General features: G+C 34.6%; 2 protein-coding genes and 1 non-coding gene across 5 annotated transcripts; 2 read left to right on the top strand and 1 right to left on the bottom strand.

Annotated features, from left to right (window-relative positions):
• The first annotated feature begins 480 nt into the window (after nucleotides 1-480).
• LOC110645048 (protein INVOLVED IN DE NOVO 2) lies at nucleotides 481-7,685 on the top strand. Of its 3 annotated transcripts, none has more exons than XM_021798046.2 (8): nucleotides 483-681; nucleotides 1,925-2,866; nucleotides 3,082-3,263; nucleotides 4,838-4,927; nucleotides 5,011-5,298; nucleotides 5,621-5,830; nucleotides 6,677-6,912; nucleotides 7,236-7,685. In XM_021798046.2, the coding sequence occupies exons 2-7, from the start codon at nucleotides 1,945-1,947 to the stop codon at nucleotides 6,908-6,910; spliced, it is 1,926 nt and encodes a 641-aa protein (XP_021653738.1). In that variant the 5' UTR covers nucleotides 483-681; nucleotides 1,925-1,944; the 3' UTR covers nucleotides 6,911-6,912; nucleotides 7,236-7,685. The 3 variants fall into 3 exon arrangements, with proteins under 3 accessions (XP_058007744.1, XP_021653738.1, XP_021653737.1); XM_021798045.2 differs by having other exon boundaries at nucleotides 486-673; XM_058151761.1 differs by lacking the exon at nucleotides 7,236-7,685 and having other exon boundaries at nucleotides 481-673; nucleotides 6,677-6,913.
• A 2,362-nt stretch (nucleotides 7,686-10,047) lies between these two features.
• LOC131182757 (small nucleolar RNA snoR143) lies at nucleotides 10,048-10,200 on the top strand. The gene has a single exon (XR_009151017.1). It is a non-coding gene; the product is annotated as a small nucleolar RNA snoR143 (small nucleolar RNA).
• An 877-nt stretch (nucleotides 10,201-11,077) lies between these two features.
• LOC110645044 (expansin-A4) lies at nucleotides 11,078-12,804 on the bottom strand. Its single transcript, XM_021798041.2, has 3 exons — nucleotides 12,573-12,804; nucleotides 12,006-12,324; nucleotides 11,078-11,631 (listed from the first exon to the last, which is right to left on the bottom strand). Exons 1-3 carry the CDS (start codon nucleotides 12,718-12,720, stop codon nucleotides 11,322-11,324), a joined length of 777 nt encoding a protein of 258 aa, XP_021653733.2. The 5' UTR covers nucleotides 12,721-12,804; the 3' UTR covers nucleotides 11,078-11,321.
• Nucleotides 12,805-13,071: the final 267 nt, after the last annotated feature.

Here is a 13,071-nt window from a genome sequence, read left to right on the forward strand (position 1 = left end):
TTCATTGATAATTTATTAAAATTAATAATAAATATTAAAAAAATTAAAAATAAATCTAAAAAACTTTTAAAAAAATAATAGTGAAAGCTATTTTAAAAAAAATTTATTATGGTATAAAACATTTTGACAATCACTTTATGAGTTGATTAATTAAAAAAATTATATAATAAATAAAATTAAAATGTAAAATATCATAATTTAAAATTAAAACCACTATGAACCTCATATAAAGTAATTAACTTAAAAATAAAAAATTAGAAAATTACAGTAATTTTGTTTTTATAAAGTAAATTTATTTTATTCATAATTATTATTAAATAAAATTTATAATGTGATTTAATATTGAAATATTAAAACAATAGATGGAAAGTTGTTTAAAATCAAGAGAAAAAGAAGGCCGCATTTGCTAGCCTCACATCCTCATTCAAGTCTGCAATTCCCACTTTCACCACTTGCTTCAATCGCGCGTGCAATCCACCATAGTCTCTGCTACTTTAACTCACGCACTCGCAGACACTCTCTTGTCATCTTCTTCAGGTACCAAACTCCTTCAGAAGTGCGAAGGCCCAAATTCTTCTCCATCAAATCCCCCCAAACTCCTCCCATATCCGCCGATTCTGTACACGAAGCTACCAGTTTCTCAATCTCAGGCTCCAATTTTTCCACCCGCGAGGTTCTCTGGTTTGCTCGCATTTTATCTGGTCCTTGTTTTAGTCTTCATTTTGACCTTATTTTGATCCATGCATGGTTCTTTGGCTTTCGATTTTTACATGTATAATGTATTATCTCATGTTTTTCTTTGTTTTGTGGCCTTTCTTTTCCCTGATCTGCATGTATCATTTTTGTTTGAAACTTAGCTAATCATGGTTATGTTTTTTTGATTATCATATGTATTAGAAGTTCTGGTCTCGTAAAAAAATTTTTTTCCTTATCTTTGTTTTGGATTCTGTTTGGTTCTTGGGGAAGTTATCGCGGAGATAAACTGATATTTTACCTATTTTCTGTTTGTTTCTCGGGAATGGGACCATTAAATGCTCGGTTTGACTCATTTCTGTATTACATTTTTGCCGTCTCTTCAGTGTATGATATGTAAGAGCTCAATATAGGAAAAGAATGGAGAATGTTCTAAGTTTTCCTGGGCAAAGCACAGGGACCTTGAAGCTTTAGTAATTTGTTGGGGATTCAATTGTTTACAATTCCATTTTCTGAATTGATATGGAATTATTGCTACTTTTCATGCATATTTTCATTGAAGCATTCAGCATAAATGTTTCATTTTGTGGTTCTTACTGACCACTGAATATGCCTGGGCCATTTCATTTTGAATTGTGCATTCTTTTCTTGTATTCTTCACTACTTTTTTATATTTGGGTTTTGAACTTCTGCGTGTCAACTGACTCCAGCCTGTTTTGTTTCATCCCCTTATTAACTTTTTGTTGCTTAATGAATTGACTGCCCTTATCTCGTGGATCCTGAATTTGAGTTCTAGAGAGTGACAAATAATGTGAATTAGACCAAAAGGATACTTTCTGCAATGTGTTATTTTCTTTCTGTTTTTCTAATCACTTAGAAACCTTCAAGTGCATGTTCTGCTCTATATTTTCCCAAAAACATCTAGAGACCTTTAAAGATCAATTTATCCACAGGAGCTATACCATTTTTTTGTTTTAGCAGCTTTATTTTGCTGGATTTACCGCTTCCCATATTATTTTGTTTGCCTCACATATCTCATTGTTAGGTTTCTTTCTTAGGGTGACAGTTTTGTGCTTTATTTTTGTAGTTTGATACATGATTCAGGCTTGAATGCCTTCCTCTTGCTCCTTTTGGAATCTGATTGCAAAGAGCTTGCCTATCAATAGTAGTAGTCTGTTAATATCATATGCAGAATATTCTACTTAATTTTAATGTTTCTTTCAATTTTCAGTACTCCTTAACGCAATTTAAATGGGAAGTTCAATAGATCACAGTTCGGATGAGGACACAGATATGAGTGAATCTGAAATGGATGAGTATGAAGCTCAATCTTATGAAGAACTGAAGAATGGAAACCACCCTGTGAAAATTTCAGATGAGACTTTTACTTGTCCTTACTGCCCCAAGAAGAGAAAGCGAGATTACTTATACAAGGATCTCCTCCAGCATGCTTCTGGGGTGGGCAAGAGTCCATCAAAGAAAAGATCTGCTAAGGACAAGGCAAATCACCTGGCATTAGTTAAGTACTTGGAGAAGGATCTTGCAGATGTAGGCAGCCCATCAAAACCAAAGGCTGACACTGATCCTTTCAGTGGTTGTGACCATAACGAGAAACTTGTGTGGCCTTGGACAGGCATTGTGGTCAATATTCCAACTACAAGGGCAGAGGACGGACGATATGTAGGAGCTAGTGGATCCAAGTTTAGGGATGAGTTGATAAGTAGAGGCTTTAACCCCACGAGAGTTCATCCGCTATGGAATTACCGAGGTCATTCAGGGACTGCTGTTGTGGAATTCCACAAAGATTGGCCTGGTTTACATAATGCCCTTTCATTTGAGAAGGCATATGAAGCTGATCATCATGGGAAAAAAGAATGGTTTACTAATAGTGGAGAAAAATCTGGTGTCCATTGTTGGGTTGCACGTGCTGATGATTATAATGCAGATAATATAATTGGAGAACACCTACGGAAGATTGGAGACCTTAAAACAATTTCTGAAATCATGGAGGAAGAAGCAAGAAAACAGGACAAACTAATATCCAATCTCAATAACATTATTGAAACTAAGAATAAACACTTAAAAGAGATGGAGCAAAAGTGTAGCGAGACTTCAATCTCCCTCAACAAGTTGATGGAAGAGAAAGATAGGCTTCTTCATGCCTATAATGAAGGTAATTTTTTTTAATAGCCTTGGTGTGTTTTTTATTTACTTACTACTGCTGGATTGTGAAAGGTCAATTGACTTTTTGTCTTGATTATTTTAGGCTTTCAGCAGTTCCATTTATATTGCTGCATAATCCATATTCTAAGGAAAAAGTGGCGTGGATTTTGCTGTGTACATGTATTATGGGGAAACTGATTTCTACTTTGTCTCTTTGCATTTCAGAGATTAAAAAAATTCAAATGAGTGCAAGGGAGCACTTTCAGAAGATATTTAATGAACATGAAAAGCTTAAGTTGCAACTGGAATCTCAGAAAAAAGAGCTTGAAATGCGTGGGTCAGAATTGGAAAGGCGTGAGGCCAAGAATGAAAGTGATAGAAGGCAGCTTTCTGAAGAGATTGAAAAGGTACATTATGTTTGGTAAAATGAGTGAGTTGTAAGCTGTCACAGTTAACCATTATTGGGGATTCACTGAAACAATGTCTTAATAACAGATCACTGTGTCTCTAAAGTTTACTTGTAACTTGTGACTTGCATGAAGTTAAGCTGTCACTGGTTCTAATCATTCCATTTGCTTCCAAAAGGAAACCATCTTCACTGAGCAGGAATATGCGAGGGATCTTGATTTCATATACTTAGGCTTGGTTTCTCAATGATTTTGTGCTCATTGGATTTCAAGGGTGGCTAAGGGTGCGTTTACTCAAGGAAAAATAGCATGGTTTTCTGGAAAATTTTTCTAATAAAACTAAAAAATAGAAAGATTTTCTAAGAAAACTAAAAAATAGTTTTGTTCAACTGTAAAAATTTTCTAAATGGAAAACTGAAAACCTAATTTCCAATTCTCTAATGGTATAACAATTCTTGGGAAACAGGTTTATGATCTTTGCCATTTTTTTCTTTTATTCATGAGCGGCTGTTTTCCATTTGGGAAACGCAAAGGCATCTATCGTTTCCAATTCTCGACATTTTTCTCTTTTATTTTTTTTTTCGTTTGGTTATTTTTATTTGCCCTTTTTCTCGGCCTCAAACAGCCCATGCATTTTAGTACTTCTGCTTTCTCCTATTTTATTTTCTTTTCTTTTCTATTTTTTTTAATTTTCATTTGCGCCAAGTTTTGAATTTCTTTCTTCTTTTCCCCTAAATTTACTTTTTTAATTTTCTATTAATTCTTTAATTTTATTTTGTTATTTCTTTTATACGCTTTTTCCCTTCTATTTTTCTTCTTTTCTAATAAACACTTTTGAAAAAAAAATTTCATTGTTGCCTATTTTCACTTTCTATTTAAAGTGTGACTAATTATTTTTAAATAAAATAGCTATTAGTGAATATTGAGAAAATGTAATAACTTGTGCGTGTTGTGTATGCTTTCAGTTGTTTTCTAAGTTTTCCACTGAATGAAAATTGAAATTTTTCTGGAAAATTGAAAATGAAAAACATAAAATTGTTTTCCATAAGTAAACAGGCCCAAAGCTTCTTCTCACAGTGCTGTTTGTGTATGTGTACCATTCCTTGATTTTATTGCCTGTTGTGGCATCCACAAAAGGTAAAATAACTCCTTTATTTAAAGAGTTTCTTTTATGAGAAGCCATTGCATGGGTAGCATGCACAGTTGCACACTCTTCCTTTATCCCCTCATTTTCAAGGAACACTGGTGAGTTGGTGGTGATGCTGTGTTGCCATCAAGTTAATAATACATGTGCAATTGATTTTTGCTATTACAATACATTTGTGAATGTTCTGGTCTTTAGATTCCCTCCTTCTTGGTGAACTTTTGTGTCTTTGTGAGGGCAAAGTTCTAAAATTAGTTGTTTGTTTCTTCTTATGATGATATGCTTAAAAGGAAAAAGGGGGAAGAAAAGGTTCATCCAGAACTTTGTGGTATAATTCGCCATTGAAGCACACATTTAAATGTTTATCACATTATCAACCCAAATATTCTGGTCATTTGATAAGTTTACCTATTCTGATTTTCTTGTCTAGAATGCAATCAGAAATAGCTCACTTCAGTTGGCTTCTTTGGAGCAACAGAAGGCTGATGAGAATGTATTGAAATTGGCTGAAGATCAGAAGGTATGCTTGTTGTTTGAAGTGCTTGAATAATTACTGGAGTATTTCTGTGTCACTGTTAAAAAAATAAAAATTCATGCTTTCAGAGGCAAAAAGAGGAACTGCACAACAGAATCATTCTACTGGAAAAAAAGCTGGATGCCAAACAAGCTCTGGAACTGGAAATCGAGAGACTTAGAGGCTCATATAATGTGATGAAGCATATGGGAGATGATGGTGATGCAGAAGTTCTGAAAAGGATGGAATTAATAATTCAGAATCTGAGAGAAAAGGAAGGAGACCTTGATGAATTAGAAACTCTGAACCAGGCTCTTATTGTAAAGGAGCGAAAGAGCAATGATGAACTGCAGGATGCTCGGAAGGAATTAATTAATGTAATTTCTATTTTTGCTGTTTTTAAAAGTTAACTCCAGTTAGCTTTCAAGTTATGATAGAGCAGGCATCTGCCTTTTTCATAAACCTTCAACATCTTAGTCATGTTGCTTGCTCAAATAGTTATCTGTGGAGTTGCTGATGACAGATAAGTTGAGAAAACCATAGATCACTGGCCATAAAATTAAAATTTTCTGTTATAATTGCTAAGTTTTAGTTGTTATTTAAATACTTTTCAGATAATTCATCAAGTAATGCTTGAAGCTTTATAACCCATTTTACTACCCCTGCTTGTGGTACAGTACTAATTCACTTTATTTTCAGGGCCTGAAAGAAGTATCAAGTCGTGCTCATATTGGCGTTAAGAGGATGGGAGAACTAGAGAGTAAACCATTCCTTGAAGTAATGAAGAGAAAGTATACTGAAGATGAAGCAGAAGTCAGAGCTTCCGAACTTTGCTCATTGTGGGTGGAATATCTTAAAGATCCTGACTGGCATCCTTTTAAAGTTGTCACAGTTGAAGAAAAACATAAGGTACGCTTTTGACAAGCATCTCTAATTTTTGGCTGCCACATATTTATCTTTGGAAATCACTATATTACAAATTGAACAATGCATATCATGTGTATTGTTATTGCATTTATTTGACATGTCTTTAGTGCTAGAATGAAAATTAATAAGCACAAGAACTATTTTTTTGCTTGAATATCCATGGGAATAGTTGCATATGTAGTGTTTAAAGTAATCAATTATTTTTTTACCAGAATATTTTTATTTTTATCATCCTATTCTCAATTGAGAGGATCAGTAAATTGAGGAAACTGGGCACTTATACATTCTGTGTGGCTTGAGCCCCAATTTACTGCAATTTCTCCACAGCCTGGTTCCTTTAATTTTTAGTTTGTATGCTTCACTATAATCTTCCCGGGATTTCATCATTTAAGTTTTTCAATTTCTTGTTCTCATTTGTGCATGTTTTGTTTTTTAGTGTGGTTTTCTTTCAAGAATTATCATGAATTGAATGCTTTATGTTTACCACTTATGAGCTCTGCCTGCATATTTATATAATTATTCATGTGTTTATTATGTTTTTGGCTGATAATGTGCTCTCTGCTATATTTCTGATAGAATTTATGCAGCCAAGTGCATGTTATTTGCAGTAGATGAGCTTGGAAAATTTACTATAAATTATATGAATTGCAGAACTGTTGAAAGATTTGCTCTTCGCACTTAGTAACTGGACAGTTTAATTAAATTATACAAGTTATTGTGTTATTCTGGCGTTTTTCTGTACTCCAGGATGCCCTTTTGTTTGCAACTGAACCCTGGTTGTTGCTTCCTTTCACAATGATATGACTATATTTCAATTTGTTGGTTCAGGAAGTAATTGACAATGAGGATGAAAAATTGAAAGATTTGAGAGATGAGATGGGTGATGAAGTTTACAAGGCTGTGACTGATGCTTTAATGGAGATAAATGAATACAACCCGAGTGGAAGGTATATAATCTCAGAGCTGTGGAATTATAAAGAAGGGAAGAAGGCTGCCTTGAAAGAGGGAGTCTCATTTTTATTGAAGCAATGGCAAATAGCTAAACGCAAGAGGCTACTTTGAAGGTCGGTACAATTCTCAGTGGAAGAAATGGAATTCTCAGTTCATTCCTTCCCATTTGTGTTGCATAACCATAGTCTATCTTGATTATATTGTCTCAACAAGGGAAGAAAAAGAGTGGTTATTCTCAAAAAAAAAAAAAATGGTGGGACTCAGCTCATGCTGCTGAATCGCATGTTGATGAAAAATCAGCTATGTTTTGTTTGAAACAAATAACGAAAATAATGTGGAAAAACATTCAACAGTAATATAAATGGTTATGTGCTTTTTATTTGTCTCTGACATTCTTAGCGTTGATCTCACAAAGAAGTATTGATGCTGCTTACAGGAAACAATCATAACTGATGCTGAGATGATGTGCTCCAAAATTGGGAGGCAGGTCACCAGAGGATGAGGCTCATAAAATGAGTTGCCTTCTGGTTTCATGGTGTCGTTTGCTTCAAGGCATTTATTCTGCGCAGGCTAGGCTGATTTATTGTTTCATGTTTAGAAACTGTATTTGTATGCTGTGTTCGACTTTCCCATAAGCCAAATCAGCTTCATTTCAGTAGCGAAATGCTCTGGGTTGTGAGAACTAGAGAAAATAACTTAACTTATTTGCTGTGTGATGTACTGAATTTCTTGTTGCAGGAGTTGCTGCTCTTATGAGGCTGCTTGCCTGGAATCAACTGTCCATGTGAAATGTAGAATTTTGTGTTATTGGAACAATTTGTAGGAATGTTTAGAGAGATAAGTCTGCCTGACTCCGATTTTCAATGCAAATGTGTGTTGTCTAGTATATATATGTGTGTGTGTGTGCGTGTGCGCGCGCGCGTGTGTGTGTTAAGGGAGATATATATATATATTCCAGCTGAGCCAACCTTAATCAGATGATCTCCACGTGTCAAGGTAAGTGAAGGAAACGGGGCCGAGGTTTTTCATAAACATCAATTGGGCGTGTTTGTTGTGTTTCCTTGGAAGTTGGAAGAATGGAGACGCAAAATACAGCAAAGAGCCCAACATAAGAGGTGGGTTAGAATCTTGGGTTTCCTGACAGCTACTCTGTGAATGACTATGGATAGCTTTGACAGCATAATAATCTGTCAAACGAGCCTTTAGGACATGTAGATCGAATGCTAACATTGGATTGCAGCCTAGAGAGCCAAAGATTCTTCCACTAGAAGAGAGGATATTTCAGCAACGCATCATTGAGACAGAACTATTTCCATCAGGATGCTTCCCTAAATTGCTAGCATATTACAGAGTTGTTTTTGCATATTGTGCAGAAAAAGTAGTTTTCTCTTCACAAATTGGGCTGCAACAAGAACTAGGCATCCTCCTTTAGTGGAGGTTTGCTAGAATTGCCTGTGAGTTTTTGATAGCCCTATACATGGTCTTGGGTTTGGTTTTGACCTGAATATGCCATACTGGTCCCCAGAACTTGTTACTAAATAAAATGAGCTTGCTGAATTATTACCAATAATTCATATGGAGTCTGAATTATCCCAACCTTAACCCAATAATCTCAGTTAAAACAGGGGTCAACTGATTAAAACAATCTTGTAGGAAGATATTTGAACTCATCAATGGTGCTTTTGTAGCAAAATAATTCTAGAATAATTCCAGAATTAGCAGCCGCAACTGGTGAAACTATTTCAGCACAAAATCTGCATTATTTGCATTAGCATTTGTTCCTTGAAAATATACAACCAACTACACCAGCACAAGAAATATTGGCAGACAATCAGGTCAAGCAGCAGGGGGAAAATATGGCAGCAGCCTCAGGTAACAGCAATGAACAACATCAAGTCTTAGGCCAGTCAGATTATTAAATATAAGCAGATTATTGATATCACCATAGTTGAGAACCATCAATATTGACAGCATAGAGCAATAGAGAATAAGATATTCATTCTATTTTACCATCTTAGTTATGCAGAGAAAATAAAAAGAAAATAAATAAATAAAAGAAAATTTAATTTTTTTTTTATCTAATTTAGATAAATTATTAAAATGAAAGAGAAATAAATTTTATTTCTTAAAAGAAAAGAGAGAAAATAATTACTATACTCTCATATTTTTTTTTCTTATATATAAGGGAATCTAATTAATTTTAATATGTAATATTTTTATTTCCACATTTTCCTTGGTTTCACTCTAATCTACAGGAAAATATTTTGATCAATTATGAGGATTTAAAAAATGGAATTTCTGTTTATATTCTTCTCCTTTTTCTCTTTTTTAATATTTAAATAAGAAAAATTAAAAAATTAGATTTTTTTTAATTTTTTTCCCTTCTCTCCTTTCTCTCAATACAAAGGGTAAATAGAAAATATAATTTTAGTGAATTTTATAAATTCCAAGTACACATATCAGATATATTTAGCATTGCCATTAAAATTGCTAAAGAAAAAAATATATTTTTTTAAAATATATTAATTAAAAAATAATTTAAAAATAAATTTACTAATTTTTAATCATAAATATACTAAAATACTTAAAAATACTAAAATAATTTTTTCAAACTTCCCAATTTTATCCAAAGTGATACAGCAAACAAGCACTTATTCTTCCTCAAAATAGTAAAACTGAGCAATGGGCTTTTCTAATGGGCTCTCGAAAGCCCGGAGAGTTCAGACTCTCTCCCATAAAGTTGAAGAAACCTGGAATTTCAGTGGCTTTGCCCTTTATCTTGAATCTCCGGCCGTCACAAAAAATACCCCTGGGCTAAAATTTTCATCAATATTTATCCCAAATTTGCATTCCTTGATGCTTTTATAAGTGTGTAAGCTAATGGGTTATGATTTGAAAGAGAGAGGCTTGAGTGGGGATCTCAACAATCAAACCAAAGGTTACCAAAAAAAAAAAAAAAAAAAGAGTGAATGGATAAGTTGAAGATGCCGCCATTCTTCTCAAGGATTTGAGCTTGGACGTCTCCAATTTGCCATTTTCCCTTCTTTTTAACCTTTTTTTGATTTGGGTTTTCCCACAATGAGGGATCTTTCAATCTTTTACACTTGATATGAACCCAAATCTCAAAATTTATCCAATGTTATTATTAGCTCTTCTTTTTGTGTTGGTATGGTTACAATTTGCATTTGTTGTTTTTGTTAAGCGGAAGCACTTTGTTTTTGTTTTCTCATTGAACAACGATGCAGACATAGAAAGCCTGATTGCTACCTGTTTTCTCATAGCAGATAGCTGTTTTTGGGAAAGTTGGTATGCAATTAGGCAGCGGCCAGACAACCGTAGGGATGGAATCCACAGATGGCGGGTGTTTGATACCGCTGTCTACTAAATCCCATCTCACATATAAATTTTTTTAATGGATGACATTAATTATACACCCATGAAATGGTTGTTGGGTGTTGTCCAGTTATTTGATCTGATGCGCTGAAGGGAAACCTCCCCAGTTGTTTGATGATATGCCTAAAAGACTTCAACCATTACCTTACACATTAGCTTACATGCTGTCAGTATTAAATCATTTTAATTTGATTCCACCGTATGCTACATCTGCTATCTTAAATAAGCAGGTAGAATTGATATACTCTTTTATACGATTCCCAGAAAGTATTTCTTTATCCTTCCTTTTCTTTGGCATGCATGATGAGAGTACAAAGCCTTAAAGGTCAAAGGATGTTAATGATGAATCCTATTCCTGCCATTGTCCAAATGGGATATGAAAAAATATTTGCTGCATCTTTATAATTGATTACATTGACACCTCTAATTAGTTAACTGGAACTAATTTATGTATGGAAATGGGAAGTTTTCCCACATTTTGTGCAATTTCTATTCTTATATTTATAAATAAAATTCTACTTATGCCTCCAAAAGTTAGAAAATTTTCTTATAATCCTTTGAAATCTTTCAAAGTTGTTCTTTTCTTTAGCTAACCAAGATCATTAATCTCAATCTTTCATTGTGTAACAGACTTAGCATTCAAGCTGACATTAAAGAACTTTGAGGATAAGAAGAATATTTTTGTGTGAACTAAGAAAAGATTATACTAAAAGCAGCACTTCCATTCCACTGGTTCAATTTCAACTTGTACACTTGACTTTTATCAGGAAAAGTCTGTTCCTTCCAAGCTCCAATTCTTATTTCCAACCAAACAATGAAAAGAAAATTCCTCATCTTTCTAGCTCAAATTGCTAACCATACAATCAAATTGAAAAAGCCATTAACTTTACACAAAATAGTACCATTAAAATATATATTATATTATAACATTATGGTAAACAAAAGCTGCGGGCTATTTGACTGTGCAGCCTCCTCAGCTCATCCCTTACATGAACTTTTTCACCTTTTGCCCCCAAAAAAAATTAAAAAAAAAAAAAAAACCCTCTTTAAAAGAAGCTCACCAACGCATTTTTCCCATTTCAACATTTCCCAGAAACGGAGGGAAAAACCCAAAAATTAAGAGGGAAAATTAGACCCTGAAATTCTTTCCAGTGAAAGTTTGACCAAACTGCCAATGTGAAGGGACAATATTCCAAGAGGTGGAGGTACGTCTGTCACTGGCTGTGACCCTGAAAGAGAGTGACTGACCAACTAAAATAGCATTTGATTGCCAGTTTTGACCCCAGTTACGGCTCATCGTCATCCATCCAGTATTTGCGCCCTTCACGCTCGCCTTCACGATATCTCCTGCACCTGCGACGTTGGTGATCAATACCAGGTTGAAATAACTGAAACCGTTGATCGTGAACCTGATTCCTCCTTGCTTTCTGCATGGCACCCTACAAAAACATGGAAATTTAATTATTTTCTTGGGTATTTTAGTAATTTCAATTTACTGTTAAAAAACGCTTTATAAATATATTAATTAGAAAATAATAAAATAATAAAATATTTTAAAGTTATTTTTAATAATATTTAAAATAATATTAAAAAATATTTTTTTCTCTTCATATGCCAAATTTTAAAATATAAAATATTAAAAATATAATTTATAGAATTATTTATTGTATGAAAAATAGTATTTTCATACCATTGGTAAGAATAAAATTAAAACATATTCCTTTCTTCGATAGTCAACATATGATATCCATTGCAAATTTTGAAAGAAAGAGCACCGGAAAGGAGTAAGCAGAGTAAGAGCACGATCTTTTACCGGCGATAAGCAACGGGGACGATTCCGGCACTGTACTCGGCTATCTTGAGAAACATGGGCATGGCAAGATCGAAGTGAGGGCGAGGAGGGTTGCACCACCCGCCATTGTCATTAGGCAGAGCATAGTTAGGAGGGCAAAAGTTGGTAGCTGTGATTAAGATTGATGGGCTGCCGGAGTGGCACCATTGTGGTTCATTAGCGCACTTGATTTCGAAACAGGCACCACAACTAAGTCCATTGTTGAACAGGGCTGTGCTTAGTGCTGCAGTGTTAACCCCATAGCCTTGGCTGTACAGATTTCCATACCCACAAGCACCACCTGCACATGAATAAAGAGAAGAATAAGATCATTTCTGCAAATGGAATTCTTGAGATTACGTGAATTTTCCATTTCTACTCGTTAATATGGGCTTTTCTTTGGAAATGCAGCAACCAATCATTGGCCAATTATGAAAAATGCAGATACCCTCCAGTGGTGAAGAACAGATCAATATAAATGAAGCAAATCAGTGGAAAGTGATGACCCTAACAAGAATAGAAGAATGCATAGGCAAAAAATGGCAGTACCCATTGTCCCAGAAGCATCACTGCCACCATAGAAAGTAGCATGGGCGCTCTGCCAGGATCCACCAGTGTAAACACCAGGAATTCTTGCATCAGCAAAAGTCAGAAACAGTACTACAGACACAATACCAATTGCACCCCTAGCAGCCATTGATTTCTTCCCTAACCTATGCTCTAAAGAAGAAGAGAGGAAGAGAGATGGGGTCTTTTGGGGTTGTGGGGTGTGAGGAGAGGCCAAAGAGTGGGCTGGTATTTATGGAGGCAAGAGGCATGAAATTGTCAAAAAAGAGAAACCCAATTATCACCCTTAATTAATGCTGTTTTTTGTTCTCTAGTTAATTAAACCAAAAACTTTCTTTTTTACTGTAATTCATTTCTATTCATTATTTGACAGAAATGCCCTTGGGGTTCAACCATTTTGGGAATAGAATTCTTAAGGTTTGGGTAAAGAGCCAGGGGCATGTGAGGGAATGATTGGCATCTAAGGCCTAAGGGGCTGAAT

The sequence above is a fragment of the Hevea brasiliensis genome, chromosome 8 (assembly GCF_030052815.1).
Source record: "Hevea brasiliensis isolate MT/VB/25A 57/8 chromosome 8, ASM3005281v1, whole genome shotgun sequence".
Lineage (NCBI taxonomy): Eukaryota > Viridiplantae > Streptophyta > Magnoliopsida > Malpighiales > Euphorbiaceae > Hevea > Hevea brasiliensis.

Excerpts from the sequence above, each read along its gene's own strand:
- LOC110645048 (XM_058151761.1), top strand. The coding sequence starts at position 1,945 with ATGGGAAGTTCAATAGATCACAGTTCGGATGAGGACACAGATATGAGT. Across the intron at positions 2,867-3,081 it reads TCTTCATGCCTATAATGAAG|AGATTAAAAAAATTCAAATG; the intron begins GTAATTTTTTTT and ends TTTGCATTTCAG. Across the intron at positions 4,928-5,010 it reads AATTGGCTGAAGATCAGAAG|AGGCAAAAAGAGGAACTGCA; the intron begins GTATGCTTGTTG and ends TCATGCTTTCAG.
- LOC110645044 (XM_021798041.2), bottom strand. The coding sequence starts at position 12,720 with ATGGCTGCTAGGGGTGCAATTGGTATTGTGTCTGTAGTACTGTTTCTG. Across the intron at positions 12,325-12,572 it reads TGATGCTTCTGGGACAATGG|GTGGTGCTTGTGGGTATGGA; the intron begins GTACTGCCATTT and ends ATTCATGTGCAG. Across the intron at positions 11,632-12,005 it reads GTCCCCGTTGCTTATCGCCG|GGTGCCATGCAGAAAGCAAG; the intron begins GTAAAAGATCGT and ends ATGTTTTTGTAG.